Source organism: Pseudoliparis swirei, chromosome 24 (genome assembly GCF_029220125.1).
Source record: "Pseudoliparis swirei isolate HS2019 ecotype Mariana Trench chromosome 24, NWPU_hadal_v1, whole genome shotgun sequence".
Taxonomy (NCBI): domain Eukaryota; kingdom Metazoa; phylum Chordata; class Actinopteri; order Perciformes; family Liparidae; genus Pseudoliparis; species Pseudoliparis swirei.
This window is the reverse complement of record NC_079411.1, coordinates 8,951,165-8,973,551: the sequence shown is the minus strand read 5'-3', so window position 1 is coordinate 8,973,551 and position 22,387 is coordinate 8,951,165. Positions and strand designations below refer to the sequence as shown.

The window sequence follows — 22,387 nt, the reverse complement described above, 5'->3', positions numbered from 1 at the left end:
GATTTCCCGACGAGGACGGCGAGCTCAGTGTTACTAATCTACATTGCAGGGTATGGAAATAGATCCGTAAGCATTGACTTTACAGGGATACACACACACACACACACACACACACACGCACACACACACACGCAGCAATAGGATGATCATGAAGCAGTCCAGGTCCACATCCGTGCTGCGCTCTGCTCACCGTCACTGTGAATGAACCGCGACAGGGAACCACCGGCTCAATGACAGACACACCAGATACAGAAGCATATATTTATAGACAAATGGAGATATATATATATATATATATATATATGTAATAATGTTATTGTACGTGGCATCAGAGAATGATCCGATCGTGACCCCGTCCCCCGGGTCGCGTGGCGGTCGGAGCTCAGTTGACCCGAACGCTTCGATGTCCGCGGCGTAACGGGCGGTCGACGTCGTTAACCCTTCACCCGCCGTACGGCTTACCTCTGAATCATCTCTCACAGCACAAGAAGTACACAAGATCAGGTCCTCTCTCTCTCTCTCGCTCTCTCTGTGTCTCTCTCAGCCAAATGATCACTGGAGAGCACCTCCTCCTCCTCCTCCTCCTCCTCCGAGTCCTCTTTACAAAACAAGAAGAAACTCACCAGCACCACAGAGCACACTGCCTTCCGCCACGATCAGTTGCACCAGCATAGCAGTGGGTCCACTAGGTCCAGTGGGTCCATCAGGACCAGTAGGACCAGTGGGTCCATCAGGACCAGTGGGACTAGTAGGACCAGTGGGTCCGTCCTCCATCCAGTCGGCCGTCTCCCCTCAGAGGGTCGGCGTGTCCAGTCGGCTCCTCCGATCGAAGCTCACGTCGCTTCTAGTCGCCCTGGATCAAGTTCGGGCTCCGGGACTCTCGACGCGGATTCCTGTTGCCGTAGCGACAGAGCAAACCGTCTCCTCCGTCTCGACCTTTACGGCGCCATCGAAGCTTCTGGACGTTTTTTCTTCTTTTCACGCCATAAAAGGAGCATCTACCTTTGTTTTGTTTTTTAAAGGACTTGCATCTGTTTGAACCTCGATGGAGGATAAGAAACAGAAATGCCATCACAAGATAACTCTCTCTCTCTCTCTCTCTCTCTCTCTGAGACAACCAACCAGCTATGATTTGAACGTGACGCTCTGAGACGGTTTCTCTCAAGCCGCCTCTTTCAAAGTCAAACCCCTCGTGTCTCGACCCGGGGGAACTCGTCCGTGGGTCAGCACCTTGTTCTTCTCGTTCCCTTTACAACCTCTCTCTCTATTTATTCCACTCTGTCCTCTTCGTACCGACCTCCGTCTTCCCTTCCCACACACACACACACTCTCACGGAAAATCTTCCCCAACTCATGCGAGCGCTCTGCAGGTAAACCAGTCCACACGTGGAATGTAAGATACTGAAGCGATGAAAGACGCGCCGTGGGGCTCCGCGGCCACGTTGTTGTTTCCGATGTTGTCGACGTTGCTTTCGTTGTGCACCGAGCGTTTTTTTGGTCGTCCTGCTCGTTCTACTGAAGAGTGGCCACGCCTCTACTGACGAAGACCTTCTCTACTACCGGATGTTCACTAGAGACTTTCGGGGCGAGGCGTCGGAAGCAAAAGATGACGTGGTTTTGTTTGGGTAGTGAGAAGAGGAAGAGAAAAAAAGCTTCTGTTTTTTTTCTTCTACGATTATTCTTTAATGTCGTTATTAATTTGCGTTTCGATTTCCTCGGTAAGTGTCTGGCCGTGTGTCGATACTTTTCTGTGATGAAATGGATGTTTATGCACTTTTTGGACCATCGTCATTGCAGTGGTAGCTGTAGTGCTCGGATGTCACCACAAGGGGGCCAGGGTTCGAATCCCCTTCAGTTCAGCGGAGGAGGACTCCGTCCGTTCACGGGATTTTAGGATTTCAACTTCTCAGTCGCCTTATTCTGGTGTTACGATGTTCGGCGACTTGTGATGTATTCGTAATGGAGCCGGCTCATTGGTCACATCGGCATCGGGGCTCATTCAGGTGACTCGCGTTATTCAAAGTATAAACTGGGTAACATTTAGTGCAGGGTGAATCCTCTAAGATTTCGAACCATTTTAAAGAAGAAAAAAGATGAATTTGATAAAAACAAATAAATAAAAGGACCCTCTGGTTCTTTAAATCTATCTATAAGCTATTAGAGGAGCTACAGCTAACGAGCAACGGCTAACAAGCTATAGCTAATGAGCTACAGCTAACGAGCTACAGCTAAGAAGCTACAGCTAACGAGCAATGGCTAACAAGCTACAGCTAATGAGCTACAGCTAACGAGCAATGGCTAACAAGCTACAGCTAACGAGCTACGGCTAACGAGCTACAGCTTACGAGCTACAAGCGGCTACTTGTACATCAAAAACAATAAATGACACTCGTTGACCCTACGGGGGCATCTGATTGGCTGTGACTTGGGCTTTGTGGCATTTCTACAACCACAAGTTACAAACTCTGTAAGACGGGTCAACGCGCGGCTCTCGTGAGGTCGGGTGGCCAATGGGCCAAAGATTTCCAACCAATGAGAATGAAGCATTTCCTCTCGTGAGCCTCAGTTTCACTCGATTTGATTTTCCGAGGGACTGTACCGACCCGACGTCGTGAGGGAAGACGAAGCGGTTTAGAATAACAGTTTAGACGTACCATAATCTTCTAATTGTTAAATTGATGTATTGAATAGATGAATAACACTAACCCCCCCCCCCCCCCTCGCTCATCGTTTCCGTACAGTCCCTATCGGCTCTCTATGGATGCTTGCAGCATTGTACAATTATCAGGTTACTATTTTAGTGGAAATGTTTTGTACGTTTATTGTAGATTTAGCTGAACCGCGATGAACCTGAAGCGTCTTTCCACACCGCTCGGCTGTTTCACTTCATCTGGTCAATAAGTTTAAAAAGAAGACAAGAAGAAGAAGAAGAAGAAGAAGAAGAAGAAGAAGAAGACCACATCCTGGTCCCGGCCGCAGACCAGGGCTCATCTAGCGATGTATAACTCTGTCGTATATTAATATCAATGTCGTGACGATATATATATTGCATTTTAGGAGGAGGATTAAAAAACAATTGCCTCAACTTACAAAAAGGAAAGTGTCCAAGAAACCAACGGAAAAAATATATATATATATACAACTGTTCATACCTCATTGTTCTGCGTTGTGCCAGAGTGACGGAGGGAGGGCGATCAGTCTCAAGCTGAGAAATAATACAAAAGGGCGCCACAGGGTCTCGGGAAAGATTAATATGTGGCCACTAATTTTTTGTTTTACATCAAATGTATGTGGGGGAAAAAATTGCCGACTTGCTTTTAGTTTTGGACGCGAGCTCCAAGCTCCTCCCCCAATGTACGCGACACTGATAGACTAACAACTGCTTACAGGATCCGTTCAGGTTGTTGAGAGAAAAAAGAAATACAAAAAAAAGAAGAAGTTTAACGACCGCAGCACTTACTTTATGTCTATAAGCAATCGACAGCACGAGATACGAAGCCACGCCTTCGCGTATTTAGCCCCAGCTGGCAGATATTTATTCCATCTCCACGTGTGACAACCCAGAGGACTTCATCGGGGCGAGTCGGGGGAACAGAACGATCTAAAGTAGTCGTTTTCTCAAATAAACGCTGCTCCCGCCCCCAAAAAAAGCTTTCGAAGAGAGAGACGCCGTCCGCTTCGAGCCTTTCGAAATATCCTCAACTGCAAATATGCAACGACGCGCTTCTGTCGGCGTGCGTTCACAACGGGCCGCTAAATTGTGCCTTGAACAGGAGAATGTTCGGGGGAACCCCAAAAAAAACGTCCCGAAGCGCTATTCCCACGATGAAAAAATGTCCTCTCTCGTTCGCCGTGTCGTGCGGCGGACGCCGGTCGGCGCGCCGTTAGCAGACGTCGCGCGACGCCAGACTATGAAGCGGTTAGCCGAGCAGCCATTGTGTGTTTTTTATTTTGTTTCTTCTGGATTGGCACAGCACAGTGTTGAATGTAAAGATGAATGACGTGTTTTGTAACGGGCACGGTTGTTGTTGTTGTTTGTCTTGTTTCCTGTGACGAATCATTCATGGCACAACGGAGAGGACGGCGGCTCGGAGCCGGCGGTGTTTGTGGTTATGTGACGTTCATTTACAACATTATTAAATGATTTGATATCAGCCCCGCCTCCTTTGTCTTTGTCCAGCTGCTCCACTGATTGGATGGTGTTACATTGAGTGGATGGATCTTGACCATTGTTGTTGTTGTTGTTGTGTATTTTATTCAGTCAATCATTGCAATACAATACAATATTATTCTATATAATATACAAAACAGAAAGACTGAAAAGGTATAGGTAGAAGCAAAAAATGCTTATATATTCCTATCCTAAATTATTATAATCAAATAAATCAGAAAATTAATATAAAATAAAAAAATGATATATATATATATTTACATACATATTCCATATACATACGTTTCAATCACACTTATAACCCTCAACAATTGTTTTGTAAATAATCTTTTTGAAAACCAAAAGTGAGTTGACCATTGTTATATTATATTATATAACATATATATTATATCCACTTTAACGTTGTTTCATAATTGGACTCCAATAGAAATAGTATTCATATTATGGAGGGGGGGGGGAGGCACTTTTGTTAAATTTGGAAACTGGCCACTAAATTATTGACTTGAGGTTCATGGAAACCAGTCGAAGCCAAATTCGTTGTGCAGAGCTGTGGTGGAGCCGATGATGTAACAATGAGCAGCTTTCCCCTCCACCCATCCGCAGCTGGCGGAGCGAGATCAGGGTGGAGGCACCGACACCGACAGGCCGGACGTCCACTGCAAGAAGTTATTACCTTCGCATTGAAAATGCGGAAGGTTATGTTTTGATCTCCGTGTATTTATTTATTTATTTATTTATGCGTGTTACTCGCATAACACAAAAAGTATCAAACCGAATCGCATGAAATTTGGTGGGATGATTGGTTATTATCCGGGGATCATTTGATTAGATTTTGGTATCAATCGGGTCAAAGGTCAAGGTCAAGAAAAGGTCAAAATCTTCTTTTTACCATAGCGCGGTCAATTTGTATCCAATTGGCATGCAACTAATGCCAAAATGTTCATAATTCAATGCCCAATCTTGTGATATGTGAAGGTATGCGCTCTACCGAGTGCCCGTTCTAGTTGTTGTTGTTTTGACCTTCACTTTACTCCTTCAAAGAATAGGTTGACATTCTGGAACATCTATTTCTTCCCTCCGTGCCAACAGTGAGACGCTGGACGCCTCAGGAGCGTCATGGTATGTGTGTAGCTACGTTAGCTTAGCATAAAGACGACCATCAACATGGGTCATTTGGGACAAAGAAGTTCCGTGAGTTGGATACTAATTGTTTCAAAGAGGACCTACAGCTCCTACACCTCTGAGTGTCCTGGGAGTGGACGTGGACATGGTGGACGACTGAACTGGAAGGCCAACATCAACGCTGTGTACAAGAAGGGGATGACCTGAGAAAGCTTGATCCTTCAGCGTGTGCAGCAAGATGCTGGAGTTATTCTACCAGTCGGTTGTGGCCAGTGTGCTGCACTTTGCCATTGTCTGCTGGGACACCAGCCGTCTCAACAAACTGGTTAGGAAGGCTGGCTCCATCATCGGCTGCCAGCTGGAGCACCTGGAACAGGTGGACGTTGAAGAAACTGCTGTCCATATTGGACAACCCGGACCACCCTCTCCACCACCTCCTACAGGGACAGAGGAGTACTTTCTCTGCCACAAGGACAGATACAGGAGAACATTCCTGCGTTCACCTCTTGCCAGATCACCCTAACCCTTCTTATATTTTGTGTTTTGTTTTTTTATTCTTGTGTGTTGCTGCTACTGACTCGACAAATTTCCCCTTGGGGATTAATAAAGTATATATCTATCTATCTATCTATCTATCAATGGTGCAGTCATACTTCATTACACACATCCACCTTCTCGAAACACACACACACACACACACACACACACACGTGCTTTGCAAAGACATGGCTGCTCCACCCCCATGGATTCATTCATGCAGATGGTGTTATGTAAGAGCTGGTGTCCCCTGGCAGAACATAACCTCACATCAACTCCTCGTCAGGACAGAGAGAGAGAAAGATGAAAGAGAGTCAGAGGGGGGGGGGGGTGAAGAGGGAGGGACTGAGAATGAGAGAGAGGGAGAGAGAGAAGGAAAACAGATGGGGAAAGAAAAGCAGGGGAGAAATCTTAAGAGGAGGTAGAGAGGCCCAACCATGGAGCTCAAACTCCAAAACCTATGGAATGCAGACACACACACACACACACACACACACACACACATGTAACAGGGATTTTAAAGAAAGTTAAAGTAAGCAACAACTACAAGTGGGCTGTGTGTTTGTTTTTTTGACAGCTCTGGCTGACATGACACTCTCCACCAGCAGGATGTAGGGACCGGGTACGAGTGTTGTTGTTGTTGTTGTTCCTGTGTAGCGTCAATGAGCTTATGAGTAATATGATAACGTTGTAAAGGACCCAATCCAGCTTTTGGGTTACATCAGAGGCCTTCCTGACATCGGTATCGGTGTGAGAACAACTCTAATGATGGCGGTGATGAATCCTATTTCAATAATATTCAAACACAAACCTACAGATGATCTCATCTTTCAAACTTCCCAGTGTGTAACACTGGTGTGTGTATTTAAAGACGTTGTACTCACAGGTAACCTTGTGTAAACCCATCTCCGCGGAGAAACTACCCAGGGTGCATCAGTGCCAAACAGTATGCTTTGCATAACACGCACGTGGTGTTTTTACAGTAAAGGAAGGACTGCAGTAGTCCTGCAGCGCCCTCTACTGGACACAGTCAGTACTGCAGTGTGGAGCGTTACATCTTCACAGGGCAGGAAGTAAAACGAGTGTCAATAACATCAGGCAGCTATCACACACATCCGGTAAGAGTCACCATAGCAACCAACAACAGTCTGTGAGAGGAAACCGGTGTTTGTCGTTTTTTTGTTCATTACTCAGTGAATGAAAAGAGAGTGACAACAACACGGCGTCACGGCATGAAAATCCGTCTCGACTTTATATAAATATAAATGACTCGTTGGCTCTCACTAGTACTGCAAAGCGCTGCTGTTGGTATACAACTATAAACAGTGACGCGTGTGTGTTGAAGTTACACTCGGAGGCTTGGCCTCCACTCAGTGGACCGCGTGGCGGAGATCTTCACGTCAGGAGAACGCTGGATGGAGGACCGCGAGACGGGTCATCTCCCACATTTAAATGAAGGAATTGTTTTTTTCCGGGAAATATGTTTTCTTGGCGAGAGTGTGACAAAAAGATCGGCTCAGTGGCTGCAAGCTGCTGCTTCGCGTAGCTTAGCACGAAGGTGAGAAACAATAATGTTCGTGTTTTCTTCAAGGCAAGTTCAGCGTGCGCAGGAACTCTAAATACAAGGTCAGAATATTGTGTGTTAGCAAGTAATCTAAATTAAAACTCACCTGGAAGAAAGCACTATTAGTCTCATTTAGAACATGGGAAGTGAACTTCAGCCTCCTGTGGCCAAAATGTGTATTACAACAACACACTAAACACAGAGAACATGGGGCAGTCAGCTCTTGTGGCCGCAATGAGTATTACATATTTAAAAAACACAGACAATGAAAATCAAAGAACTAGAAACCAGCTCGTCTTTTATTAAGTCATGAACACAGAAAACTATTTAGATCCAAATTAGAAACTGGATCGCCAGCTTTTCAGGGCCTCCATCCAACCATCTTCATCTTACTATTTAAATGGATTTATCTTGCATTATGAAATAGTATCAACAATTTCTATGAAGCCCCAAGGAGACACAGACTGACACACGGGTGAGACGTTGCCGTCTCCTCAAACATGAAACGTGAACCCTGCCTTCAACCTCTGTCAGCTGGGATAATGATGATAAGCGGTATGGATAATGGAAAAACCCTGTAATCTATTTAGAAATAAGAACATTAGTGTCCACTTGAAATCCGGGAGCGAGCAGCAGGAAAACACACCAAACTATACGGGACACGCAATTTAAAATAAATCAAAATCTGGTGACTTAGACCTGAACTAAGACATATCTAATATTCAGAAGGTAACACTGAGTATATGCACCTGGAGTCACACATTACATCGTACGACCAGCGAGGTGTGAAGGTCTGTATGTTCGTTTAAAGGTCTGCGTGGATTATTTTGTACTATTAAAAAGATTTGTCTACCAGAAGGTTTCGGGCTGAAGTGAATTCAGGATGTGATGAATTAAAGTTTAACAATATTTAATGGCAACATTTTGATAAACAATTATGGTTCACGATCTCGTGGCCGGAATGAGACTAACGTCCTCAGTCTGCAGCTCGGTGAGCATCAGCTCCTCTATCAGATCAATCACAACCTCTCATTAGTTAGTCGGCAGTCGCTCCTCCAACACCTCAGAATTTACTCATTCGTCAGTTTCAACGATACTGTGTTTGGCTTAAGGCCAATTCTCAAGATGGCGGGGTCAAAGGTCATACTTCTGGTCATTTGGATAGGAAGTTCGTTCAGAATAAAACGTATTTCGTTGCCTTCAGGATAAAAGCTAACGTCTAAACCGGCATCCATTTTATCTATCATCTCTAAACTAACATTCATTCCCACGCATCTCACAGAGAACTGTTACATGTGTCATTACATACACTGAGAATAACAACTGTCTTCCTCTTATGCTTTAAAATACATTCACAGTACATTCATCTTAATATTCTTTATAATATTCCCTATTAATGATCATATCTTTCTGTTTTCATTTAAAACATAAGAGTTCCTTTATGTGCAAATCAAAGTAATCTCTTAAAGCTCTCCACTTTACCTCCATGTTCAAGGCTGGAGAGCGAGTGAGGGAAAGTGCACCGACTCTTTCTTACGGACGGTCTTCATTTGTTCCGGAGCTTTCCTCCTCCGCCGCCAGCCTCCGGTTCAGCCCACAGAGCTGCCGCAGGAAGCCGTCGTTGGGTCCGATCTCTCGCCCGTGCCGCACCGTGGCCACGGCGGGGAGCACGTCCATGTGCCGGCGCAGCATCAGGTAGGCGATGACCAAGGTGGGCGCACGGCTGTAGCCTTCCCTGCAGTGGACGAACACTTTACCTGCAGAGGACGAGAAGACCGAGGTCACGCAACATCGTGTCCGACGCGGGGCTTTCATCAGGGCTACGAACACAACATGACCAGAGCAGCGAGTTGGTACGGCTAACGTGTTAGCAAACCACTTACAGCAGACTGGAGGAACATGAGCGTCCATTTAGTGACACAGTGGAGTTCATTTACAGGTGTAACAGGTCGCAGGTTAAAGAGCAACACGACCGAGACATCTTGGTATCGGACAGGAAGTCGTGTTGCTCTTAAACCTTCGACAGCTAACCGCATCTCGTTAGCTGCTAACAGTTAGCTGCTAACGAGATGTGCGCTTCCGTTTATGCTAGGCAGGTAGCATGGCTCTTATCACTTTATAACGTGATGACAAGTAGTGTAGAGTTGTAATGTGTTATTTAAGGAAGTCTTATGTTTCAAATTAATACATAAAGAAATATACGATCATTAATAGGGAATATTATGGAGAATATTAAGCATTGTGAATGTATTGTAAAGCATAAGCGGAAGACAGTTTTCATTCTAACTTTATGTAATGACAAGTGTAACAGTTATCTGTGTGATGCGTGGGAATGAATGTTAGTTTATTAGTTTATTGTTTAGAGATGATAGATAAAAATGGATGCCGGTTGAGGCGTTACCTTTATTCTGAAGGCAACATAATACGTTTTATTCTGAAGGAACATCCTGTCCTTGACCGGAAGTATGACGTTTGACGCTGTCATCTTGAAATTGTCCGTAAGCCAACCAAAGCATTGTTTAAACCAGCGTGAATGTGACCTGTAAGTCTCATCCCGACCCCACGATCGCGAACGTTAATCGTCGATCAACTTTTGCCATTAAACTTGAATTCATCGAATCCTGAATTTCCTTGAGCCCGAGACGTTCTGGAACACAAATCTTTTCAGTCGACACAACAGTACGCGGCGTATTCTCTCTCTTTTCGCTGGTCCGGTCTCCACCAGCTCTGTATCCGACCTTTTGGCTGCTAAATGCTCCGCTCTATGTTCACCAGCGCTACGCTAATGCCGTCGCTCTGCCGTCTGTTGCTGGGCAGATCGTGTTCAAGTGAGATCGCAAGAGAATTATTACCTGAAAATAGAAACAAGATCAACTAGAACGGGCACTCGGTAGAGCGCATACCTTCGCATATCACAAGATTGGGCATTGAATTATGAACATTTGGGCATTAGTTGCATGCCAATTTGATAAAAATGTATGGTAAAAATAAGATTTTCACCTTTTCATGACCTTGATTTTGACCCGATTGATCCCAAAATCTAATCAAATGGTCCCGGATAATAACCAATCATCCCACCAAATTGCATGCGATTCGGTTTAATTCTTTTTGACTTATGCGAATAACACGCACGCACGCATACAAAAACACGGCGATCAAAACATTACCTTCCGCATTTTCAATGGGAAGGTAATAAGGGCGGAGTTTTAAGGGCCCTAAAACAATCAGCTACAACGGGCCTGAAGGTGTTACAGAGCTAAGAGGAAAGCGGTATTTGTCTGAGGGTTAGTCATGTGTCAGATGTTTGTTTGGAGATATTAATAAGTGCAGCTTTGATCACGGCCTCCATCAGGACTGGAGGTCTGGCGAGGCTCCAGACCAGGACACGGATTCCTTTACGTTCGACACTCGGTTCGATCCTCCAACCTTTTCCACTTTTGGACGCCAGCGCCTCCTCGATGAACTCCGCAGCCTCTTCGAAGTACACGCCGATGTCGAAGTGGTCGGTGTCGCTGGCCGGCACGCCGTGGTACGCGATGCCCGTGCCGGCGTAGAACTCGGCGTTGGTGTTGACGTGCATGAAGGAGTCGCCCTCCGCGGCGTTCAGGACGTGGGTGACGCCCTGACGCTTCAGGCGCATCGCGTCCATCGCCACGGAGCTGCAGCCCGACGGGAAGCAGAACAAACACAGAGGTTACTTCACACATTATAATGACGCTAACGACATGCAGAATATGAGCAGCTCATACTTCAACGTGGTTAAATAAGAGTGAATTATTAGTGACACGCCTCATACGCTACAATACCTCTCAAGACGGCTCGCGATTGGTCAAAGGAGCACATTTCAAACGTTTAATATTCACTCTTTTAGCTCTGTTTGGGTCTCCACCAGCTCCTGAGAACAGGATCTGACTCTTGAGCTGCTAAATGCTCCTCCGCGCTCCGCTGGTTGGTAAACGCTCACAAAGAGTTGCTAACCAGAGCTTTGACCAAGACAAGTGGACAACCTTTTTTTTTTTCTCAGCCCGAGTTTCTCTCGATGTGCTGATTGAAGCGTGAATTGCAGATTACTTGCAACCGCTATCCGTCCGAGGTCCAATTCACGAAAGATATTGCAAGACTGATGTTCGAGGAGAAGACACGTTGCATGTTTTGCAGCTGAGCTCTGAAAATAACAAAAAGGTCAGACTTCTCGGGTTTACGGTGACTAGTATTACTTCTGAGTTAACCCCATTTTATCGAGTCTCTGGCCTTGGAATCTAAATCTTGAATTTGTTCTCCATCCTCTTCCTCCTCTTCTCTCCCTCTCCCTTCCATAGGAGTGATAGATCTGTTGCTCTCCCACTTGGCACCGCCTGCCTTTTTAGATGTAGAGGGATAAAAATAGAGTCCCGGCACAATGAATCCAACGTCACGCCGCCGGGAGAAAAAAGAAGAAGTCTGCCAAACTTAATGGAGCCCAACACATCAACGCCGGAGAGCACGAGCTCTGGAGAGAACGCTGCGTGGGAGCGTCGCGCTCTCCTCGCCATCGGCCTCTCGGAGCTGTTGAGGTATTTCCTCCAATATCACAGACTCAGTGTTTCTTCTTGTCCATTAGGACTTCTTTCATAACCGGCACACGTTGGACAGCTGCGATCGACTCAAAAGGAGTTAACGCGGCCGGAGAGAGAGTGTTGACGCTTAAATAAATACCCAACCTCCAGATCCATGTTATTCACCTCTAAATAAAGACGCTGCAGGCAAAGCAGTAGCAACAGGAGCGAGTCTGGTCGATACTGTTACTGTATGGCCTTTTGCTTTATAAACCCTTAAAAAAGTTTTACAAATTAGAGAATGGCTCACTCCCTAGTAGTTACACATTGTTTTCTTTTGTTTTTTAAAATTTAATTCTGTCTCTTTTTCGTTGTTTATCCTATGTTCTACACTTCTTGCTCTAAATATGTGTCACTAAAATGAGTATCATCTAAAAGATCTGCACATGCAACATCAACTGTCTGAAAGACATCCGTGAATGTCTCATTGATGGCGACTTTTAATAGAAAAAATCAAAAAGTAAATCCATCTACATCATGGTTTCATTATATTTTGCAATGACAACTTGAAGCCTTTTCTGCATAGAAACTATGAATACAAAATTTAAAAACTATTCAAAGAAAATAATACAATGCAACGATGGCTGCTGGGTAATATGTACGTTGACGTTGTCTCATGTCAGCTTCTATTTGATCATGGGATGAGAGACAATATATATTCTATATATATAAATATATGTCTATATATTTATATTTATATATATATAAATATATTTATATATCTATATATATATAGTCTCAAGTAAGTAGCCGGACATGGTGGTTGGACCAAAAGGTCTGTTGGTCATCCTGATCAACCGGTTCATGACTTCTGTAAAGAGACGTGACTGTTGAAGGTTTCAAAGGCGTCTTGTCCCGTCTCGATGACAGATATCCCCCAACACAAGACAACGCACGCCAACGCACATCACTGAGGAGCAATGATCTAATGTTGGGGGGGTGAGCTGACCCTTTACCTGCAGGTAAAGGGTCAGCTCAGCTATAGACCTGACAGAAACTATGATACAGCAAATGTTGCTCTTCACACTGTCCGCGTACACAGAAAAATAGATTATCTTCAACTAATGGAACGATCAAATGGATCCCCGGCGTTCAAAGTGTCTGTGAAAACAGCAATTTGTGAAAATAACAGGAATAAATTATTAAAACTGAACTCATTGTGATGAAATGTTATTTAATTAACCAGACTGGGAATCATGGCATTCATTAAAGATTACCTCTAGATTGTTCTAGAGCCCATGTGGCTGTTATGGTCTCGTAAACAGGCAGCATATATAAATATTTATAATTTATATATATATAGATATGTATATATCTATAAATATATGTACAAATATATATGTATATATATATACTTTTTATATGTACATATATTTATATGTATATGTATATATATATGTTATTATTATTATATGTATATATATGTCTATATATTTGTTTATATATATATATATATTTTTATATATATATATATATGTATAAATAGTCCCTTGAGTTATTATGAGGCGACAGTCTCGCGACATGTCGGTCGAACAACGCGCGTGGAGCAACTCACGCGTCGCCCACGTAGAGGCGCGGGCAGACCTCGTTCAGGCGCGCGCTCGGCCGGCGGAACGAGCCGCTGTCGTCGGTCAGCAGGTCGTTGAGCTGCTGCAGCGTCACCTCGCAGCCCGGAGCGTCGTCGGGTCGCTCCGCCGCGCGGCTGGACTCCTTCTTCATGGCGGGGGACGGGGCGGTGGACGTGTCGGGCAGGAGGGGGCTCGGCTCCACTCGGCTCGACTCGACTCGGCTCGGCTCCCCGCTGCGAGGGGCGAGGCACGCATACAGGGCTGGTCCGGGCTTTGAGTAGACAGGGCCAGGGGGGGGGACCACAGGGTCCCGAGACAATGAGAGAAATAAGAAGGAAAACTTGTAGACATGGGTTTAATAACTAAATAATGACCCATTACTTTCTTCCGCTCTCCTCTTAACCCTTGTGTTTTTTAGTCATTTTTGACCGAAAATCCCGCCCCTCCCTCCCCTCCTGGGTCATTTTTTGATTCAATGTTCACCCTCCTGTTGTTTTTTTTTATATTTTATATTTTATATTTTTTTGGTTCAATTGACGCCAACCACCAGCAATTAAAAATTATTAGATTAATTATTATTGTTTTGTTTGTTTAAGTGTATGTTTGTATTTTTATGTTTGTATGTTGAAGAACAACAAACATTAAACATTGAATTGAATCAAATTAATCCTAAGGGAGGGGAGGGTGTTGATTGGTCAAATGACCCTAAGGCAACATAAGGGTTAAAACATCATCACAGACTTAAAATTCGTTATTTACACACACACACACACACACACTCCTCTAAATCCATTAGAGTGAATGGCAATGTCAGGCTGAAAAGGAAAAGGAATTGATAATTATGTCTAATATCAAAAAACCTCCATGCATAACCTCCATATATATATATATATATATAGCATACGTGCATATGACATAAATGAACTCATGTAAGTGTAGTATTAAGTATGCTATTTGGATATGTATTTCATTCATTTGTATATACGGTCACGGTCAAGAGCAAACCTCCGTTGTGTTGACTGGATGTGCAGCGTGTTTATTTCTAGCATGTGTTTCCTGGGTTTGTGTGTTTTTTAATCTGTTTAACGCATTTAGTTTTATTTATTTTTTCCATTGTTGTTGTATTTGTTGTTGCTGCAGCACGTGTTGTGGCCCGGAGGTCAATGGAAAGACACGAGTGGACATAAATTCACCGAGGGGCGATGTGGTAGGACACGAGCTTCATGAATCTGCTTCATAAGGTTTCTGGAGAGGCTGAGATGAGCGGTGTGATCGCTGTCTGCTCGTCTGGAGCCTCCGGCTGCTGCAGGCGAGCAAACACAAACAGAAGAAACCAATGTGTGCGCAACGACTCTTGAAGCACTCGGCATCGTTGCCAAGATGTCTTGATCTCGTGCGACAGCTGGTCGCGTCGAGGGCTGAAACGCATCATCACCGTCACGCGTGTGATTACTGAGCACGCAATGTGCACATGATGTAAATGTCGCCATGTTTTTGACGTCGTGACAAGTGGGCGCCCGACTTCAAGGAACCCACTTTGACATTGTCTATCAATTTATCAACCGAGCAAATATCAGATTATGGTGGAATTGTTTTTTTCATGCCTTTCTCATCTTTATTTAAAAGGAACCATGTACAGTTACAACATAAATGTCACCATGTGATGCTCTGAACCAGATTGCAGCTATACAGCGAATGTGCATCTGTAGTCCCTTGACAGACCATAATAAACACAAAACAATAGCAAACGAATGCCGTGCCTCCTCTACACATATAATACACCTGACATGTACTCATCTTGAACCGTCTATACTCGTGTGCTTTAACACCAACGATTGGTAATGGGGTACCGATGGTTAAAGGATCATTTCCACAGAGTCGATGTTTTCACAAGACAGACAAAGAATTTTACCGTGCAAGAGATGATATTTTTATTATTATTGACGAACAGAAATATTTCGATTAGCGTTGCTTCCAAAAAGGCCTCGAAGAAAGTGGGATGAAATCTAAGGTGCAAATGCTGGAGTCTGGCACAAGTTCAGGGAGAGAAAGCTCTCCTCCCCGAAGACTCCCAGTGTGAAGGACGACTTTTAGAAGGGAGAAGGACACGACCAGGAGGAGTAACAGGAGACATGGCACGCAGGTTTTCCACAGTAAGTGAGCAGGATCTGCTGAGCTCCTAATGCCAGAACATCTGGGACCATCAGGGACCAGCTAGGACCATCTGGGACCATCAGGGACCAGCTAGGACCATCTGGGACCATCAGAGACCATCTGGAACCACCAGGGACCAGCTAAGACCATCTGGGACCATCAGGAACCATCTGGAACCACCAGGGACCAGCTAAGACCATCTGGGACCATCAGAGACCATCTGGAACCACCAGGGACCAGCTAAGACCATCTGGGACTATCTGGAACCACCAGGGACCAGCTAAGACTATCTGGAACCACCAGGGACCAGCTAAGACCATCTGGGACCATCTGGGACCAGCAAGGACCATCTGGGACCATCTGGAACCATCTAGGACCATCTGGTATATAGTAATTAATCACTTTTAAGAATAAAGAAGATTTTTAGGAAGTAACTTTTTTCAAATTGACAAAGGAAGCTATTGCTCAATCAGAGCTGCCTCTTCTTGAGCATCCTCTCATTGCCGATTGGATCGGTGGACCACGATGACGAAAGGCGTCCCTTCCAATAAAAGACTTTCCTGCGTGTGCCTCCTAACTCCTCCTCATCGCCACCTTTGGGAAGCTCAGAACGACGACTGCTTAGTAACTATGGCGTTAGCTCAGATAGCGGGCTAAGCTACGGGGGGCAGGACGGGCTCTGGGGAACCCTCTCTAGCACATCTCCGGGAGCATTTGTGCCGCCCGGCAGCGTAGTATCTTCAGGAAGCTGTCGATCTTGTGGGAGTCGCGGCGGAAGCAGGACAACAGGAAGTTGAAGTTGATCAATCTGGAAATCCTGTCCTGGCCGATGTCGTTGCCTCCGAAGTACGGCAGCGAGGAGATGGTCTGAGCTCCCGGAGCCATCTGGAACAGAAGGGAGGCAGCGAGTGAGTCGGGTACCCGTTTGGTTCGGACCGCCGTGTCTCCTGACCCGCCGACCGCCTCACAGACTTTAATCAAACACTTTATGATACGTCAAGAACAAAAGTAAAGTGGGAGAAAGTACATTAAATCCCCAAAAAAGGCCCCGGACGACGGCGCAGCACGATGTGAAAGAAGAGGAAGGCGTGGTTAGCAGGGAAGATCGTTGCTGATTGGCCAACACAACTCAAACAAACAAGGAAGTACTCCGGCATCGATTTTGGACCATTTTTTAGGATGAGGGGACGGTTACGAAGGAAACACAAAACACCATCAACTACTCAACACATGATCGACTGCAGTGTGAAACGCCCTTTGAGGGGTCTGAAGACTAAAGGTGCAATGCAAATACACGTCTGGTGACCATGACCGCCGTTTTCCTCCTGACATCATCATTCATGCCTTCGTTGACACGATGCAGCATGCACCATTTCCATTGAGCGGTGGGAAAACGTCACCGATTAATAATCTTCCTAATTCTTGAGAACGCGACGGACACAAGACTCAACGATGGGCGGAAGGAACCTTTTTGTTCCTCGAAAACTACTCCAGGCGCCTTACCGGGAACTTCCAGGAACCCCGAAATGTGCACGGCTAACGAATACCAGAGCAACAACAAAAGCGTGCGTCTTCGCCACACCTTGCCGGAGAGGACCACCAGGCCGTCCCCCAGGCTCTTGGAGTGCTCCTGCAGCTCCTGGATCTTGTTGGATATGGCGCTTTGGGCCGGGTGAGGCAGGGTGTTGGCGGAGGTGGACAGAACCGCCAGCGGGTCCTCCCAGGCCCGGAGCAGGGACCGAACCAGCGACAGCAGGTCCGACTCCTGGAGAAGAAGACAAACGGATGATCGTGAGTAACCGGAGACACGAGGCATGGAAAACGAACTCGACCCGATTCTCACTCCCGACTCGTCGCTCGGGTTCAGGCAACAGAAACGTTTCGTTAGCCCCAATAAAAAAAGATTGCGGTTCCTGTGGTTACGACGTTTGTTACGTCACAAAGAACTCGTGATGAAATCTGAGAACGTGACCTCACTTACAACTCTCGCATTGCTTATTTATTTCTACGCTGTCCTTCTGGAATCAGGTTGATTTTTGCACGACTACCGTTTGATCTCATCTGTGCCTCGTCAGACGACTCATTTATCATCTTTCAGTCGGGCGATCCAATTGTTTGCTCCCATCTAGAGCCGTGGTTCTGGACCTTACTGGAGGTACCGAACCCTGCAAGCTTCATCGGTGCATCAGCCGAACCCTTTGTAGTTGGAAAAATAAAATATGATTTCTTCAAAACATAAGTATATATTTTTTGTGCACAAAATGAACCATGCATCAGTTCTACACAACATCAATGGTAAAAGAACAGAATATGAATTTCACACAAACAGAAGTTAAAGAATATTTACTGCCAATCAATGAGACTTTTGCTGTTTGCTGTTGCCTTTCCGATACAAGTTCAGAAATTCACAACAAAGTAATTTCCTTTTCTTCTTGTCTATCTTCCTCGAAAAGGATTGGAAAAAAGAAATAAAAATGGTGTCTTGCCAAGATGTCGGCAGCCAATTTTGTGACGACCGACAAAAACGGCCCAACACTGCTCATGTGAACCGGGCTGTACCGTGTGTGTCTTGACCCGCTGCCGAACCCCTGAGTGACTCGCCGAACCCCTGAGAATGACTCGACGAAGCCCCGGTTAAGAACCACTGATCTAGAATAACCCTGCCTCTTATCCCCCCCCCCCCCCCCCCCCCCCAGAGGCGCTGCAGCTGTTTGGGTGAACGCTGACACAGCTCGTTTAAAACTCCCCTCAAGCGTCGGCTGACATGACAACGACTAGTTTCGTCTCCCGAGGAGATTCGTCAACACGTTGCAGGCACTCACCGACACCTGAAGAGCTTGCTCCTTGTCATTGGGCGTCTGCAGAGAGGAGGTGTGGCACATCGAGGGGCGGGGCATGATCACCCGGCCTATTGGAGGGAAATGAGAGTCCTGTGGGGTTGAAGGAGTTCGGAAGATGATTATCACGCCGTCTCGTGTCGTATTTCACGCTCGCTGCATATGTGACATGACTACACTTCCTTTCAACTATAACGGGTGTAACGCAACTCCGCCCCCGAGGCCATCGGAGAGCTGAGCGCCGGTCTGACGTGTTTGAGGACGCTCACCAGGTCCTGCGTGAGAGTCGTACTGAGCGAGTGCAGTTTGTCGGAGCGCTGAGAGGCTCGGTCCAGCAGGTCGCTGATGTGGATGGCGCCGCACGCCGCCGCCATGTACAGCACTGCGGAGCACAGGGCGCTCAAAGTCAACGCTATCGGTACTGTGAAGCCAAACATTGCATTCACTCTTTCAAAGGGTCACAGATCCACAACCCGCTGTGTGAAACACTACAATGAGCTGAAAGGGGTCATTTATGAATATGATAACATATTCTAGACCGCAGGTGTCAAACACAAGGCCCGCGGGCCAAATGCGGCCCACCACGTCATTTTATGCGGCCCTTGACGGCTTCAAAGACACATGACCACCTTTTATATCCTGTGCTTTTATTTTGAAGGTGTACAATTAAATGGATTTGTGTTATATTATTAGAGAAATGTCCTTGTGTACAATATCTCTACACTTGAATGAACAACAATCAAACGCAAAGAGAGTTATTTAACGATATGTTCGGGAGTAGTTTATACAGCGCTTCAGTTACACCGGCCCTTTAAGAGGTGGCCGTGATGCCGATGTGGCCCTCGGTGAAGAGGAGTGTGACGCCCCTGCTCTAGACTCTCTACAATAGGTTTGCTCATCCTAACCTTATCCTGATATTTTCCGTGTCTTCTCTACTCTTCTTTATATATTTTTTCTGAAGGATTTAGTGATGAATGATTGAATTGTGTTGGATGAAAAAAGCAGAATTAAGAAATATTTTAGAGGTTCCTAAAACAAATAATACCAACATATATTTGTGATAAGCGTCAATTAAATCTAGTTATAAAAAAATCTTCTATTGATATAAATGATAAAGGGACATTTTACAATGAGAAAATTAACTATTTATACTGCAAGTTGTTCTTGTTTATCATCACATATACCTTCAATTCAGTTCATTTTGTACAGCCCAATAACAATTTTATCTTTTTTTTACAATTTTACAGCTTTACAATCTGTACATATACGACATCCCTGACCTTTGACCTCACATCGGATCAGGAAAAACTCCCAAAAAATAGAAAAAGCTTTCACAGGGATATACTGTATCCGTGATGAGCTAATGTCAGTTCATATAGAGGCTGATTTATTATCAATGCAATGTTTAAAATCTCTGATTTGAGCCGGAAAATTATCAAATATATTTTGATTAATATATTTTTTCTCATATAATCCGAGGGTTGCAGATTTCTTGCATGCCCTGCTTTTTGTTTATTAGAATTCTATTAAAATCTTCAAATTGGTTGCATTTCTTATTTTCTTCTTGGTGTATTATATTTTTTTTATTTTTTTTTATTTGATATATTTATTTATCCTAGACAACAACAAAAAATGCAAAAAACCTATTTTTTAAATAGACAAGCTGAGCTCATCTCACCCGTCGTGAAGAGTCTGCCTCCGTTGGTTCCTCCGCAGTGAGCCATCTCTCTTCTTCGGCTTCCTTTTCTTTCTCTTTATCTCGCCGCTGCGTCTTCCTCTCACTCCATCTCTCCTCTTCTTTATAGGCCCCCTCGGCTCCGGCGGTTTGGTTATGCAGCAGCGTGAGCTGATTGTTTGGGAACTTGTTGGTAATGAGAAACATGGTCAAGGAGATTTGAATGGATGCAACAGGAGTGTGTGTGTGTGTGAGTGTGTGTGTGTGTGTGTGTGTGTGTGTGCGATGATGTGGAAAAAGTTGCTCCCAGCTCTTAATTAGATGGATGAATAAAAACATGGCCGTTCACACGATGTTTGGCGATGACGCTGCATCATCGGACGTGTTGAGAGGCGTTCACTGACCTCATAGTTATAGTGCGTCTCAGTCTCCTCGGCCGAGGCTTGTGTTCTTTACCTGTAGGGGAAACTAAAAAAAACTAAAAAAACATACTTGTTCTAGATCCATTTAAAATAGGTTTTCCCTCAAGACATGCTGGTATAAATAGAAAGGACAGGCTGGATTCAGCAGTACTTTCTCATCATTTAAATCTGTATTATTGCTGTTTAATTGTACGATTTGGGCTTTTGGTTGGCATAGAAGTTTTTTATCCCCTAGAATTCTATGAAGTCTTATAATAAACCTAGAAATAATTTCTGCATGTGCATCAAAGTCAAACAGATTACGTCACAGACCTCAACCTCTTTTTTGTGGGTTTGAATTATCCACTAAAATAAATATAAATACATATACGGCTATTGTCATTGTTCTGTGCCTATAGTGTTGCGATCCCACAGACCTCTCGGCTGGAAGATTGATTATGATTATTATATATATTCCTTTTAACGTATTTTTTTTCTCTGGAGATTATAAAACCTAATATGTCTGTAATACCATCGTTAAATTAAGACGTTTATCAGTTCTGGTCAAACTAAATGTTTTGATGCTGCAGGGCGGATGAAAGGCTCAGCAGCGACATCTGGTGGACATGTGTGGAACTACACTGCCAGAAACGAGGGAAAACACAGGAAAGGTAAAGAGAGAGAAGAAACCACTTAAATAATACAACCTTGTGCTCAATATCTCTGAACTATGAGCAGGAAAAACATGTGTTGACTGAAACTGACACAAATAATGATGTCATATATGAATATATATATATATGTAATATATGCTGATAGAGACAGAGAGGCTATAGGAGCTGAATATTCATGTAGAAGGCTGTGAACAGAGTTTATGGGGAACAAAGGTCAGAACAGAAGAAGACGAACATAAAGTACTGACACCCACCAAGAATCATGTAGAATCATTCTGTTTCCAACAGACACAGGAGTGTGTTTAGAAATCTGATGTGTGAGTTCTCTGGTGAAATAATATATTTTATGGTTTTGAAAAAGCTTCTTGATCTTCTTGTTCTTCTTGTTCCTCTGCTTCGTCTTCATGGCCCTCCGCCTCCTGCGCTCTCCGAGCCGTGGCATTACTTGTGCTTTGTCGATTTGAGATGTCCAACGTCCCGTTGGCGACCCCGAACTCGACGTTAAGTGAAACGACCTCTTCAGAAAGCCACTATCCACTTCTCAAGGGCGGCCCGTCGGTCGGGGAGCCCAGAGCTCGCCTGGCGTCTTGTATTTTTTTCCCCATGACTCTGCAGTAAACATGAGCCTTCTCCATTCAATCCGCCACGCCCCCCCCCCCCCCCCCCGCGTGTGACCTACAGGCTGACTTTGAAGGCTCCTCTGAGTTCATCACCTGTTGGCGGTCACAGTGACAGACCACACACACACACACACACACACACACACACACACATGCTCATGTTCAAATCCCCAATTGCTGCAAGCCAAAATGCACTTGGGAGAGCATGATTTATGTTGCTGGTGTCTCTTTCAAAGCAACACATAAAGGTGTGTGTGTGTGTGTGTGTGTGTACGTTTTACAAGGAAGACCCCTCCATATGTCCCCCGTCTTTATGGGCTGGCATGTCAACCTTGCCGCAGTCCACCACAGCACATGCAGCCATGTTGGACTGAGCATGTTACGTGTGCAGGGCCCCTCCCCCACGCTTGCTCTCTCTCTCTCTCTCTCTCTCTCCCATGGCTTCCTTGCAATTCTTTTTTTTCTCCCT

At 44.9% G+C, this 22,387-nt stretch overlaps 3 protein-coding genes across 4 annotated transcripts in view; 1 reads left to right on the top strand and 2 right to left on the bottom strand.

The window, feature by feature from the left end:
• The window catches only part of LOC130190476 (thyroid hormone receptor alpha), a 17,048-nt gene extending 12,894 nt beyond the window's left edge, over window positions 1–4,154 (top strand). The window contains exon 6 of the mRNA XM_056409913.1: window positions 1–4,154. This exon is cut by the window's left edge and continues 2,147 nt beyond it. The gene's annotated coding sequence lies outside the window, so the exon portion shown is untranslated.
• A 3,506-nt stretch (window positions 4,155–7,660) lies between these two features.
• Window positions 7,661–14,782, bottom strand: LOC130189801 (dual specificity protein phosphatase 3-like). The gene is made up of 4 exons (XM_056408740.1): window positions 14,751–14,782; window positions 13,545–13,790; window positions 10,821–11,053; window positions 7,661–9,151 (listed from the first exon to the last, which is right to left on the bottom strand). Exons 1-4 carry the CDS (start codon window positions 14,780–14,782, stop codon window positions 8,928–8,930), a joined length of 735 nt encoding a protein of 244 aa, XP_056264715.1. The 3' UTR covers window positions 7,661–8,927.
• Window positions 14,783–15,474: 692 nt separating this feature from the next.
• On the bottom strand, window positions 15,475–21,898 carry prl (prolactin). Of its 2 annotated transcripts, none has more exons than XM_056409911.1 (6): window positions 20,628–21,898; window positions 20,227–20,409; window positions 18,818–18,930; window positions 18,534–18,641; window positions 17,294–17,476; window positions 15,475–16,596 (listed from the first exon to the last, which is right to left on the bottom strand). In XM_056409911.1, exons 2-6 carry the CDS (start codon window positions 20,270–20,272, stop codon window positions 16,405–16,407), a joined length of 642 nt encoding a protein of 213 aa, XP_056265886.1. In that variant the 5' UTR covers window positions 20,273–20,409; window positions 20,628–21,898; the 3' UTR covers window positions 15,475–16,404. The 2 variants fall into 2 exon arrangements, with proteins under 2 accessions (XP_056265886.1, XP_056265887.1); XM_056409912.1 differs by having other exon boundaries at window positions 20,227–20,679; window positions 21,553–21,898.
• Window positions 21,899–22,387: the final 489 nt, after the last annotated feature.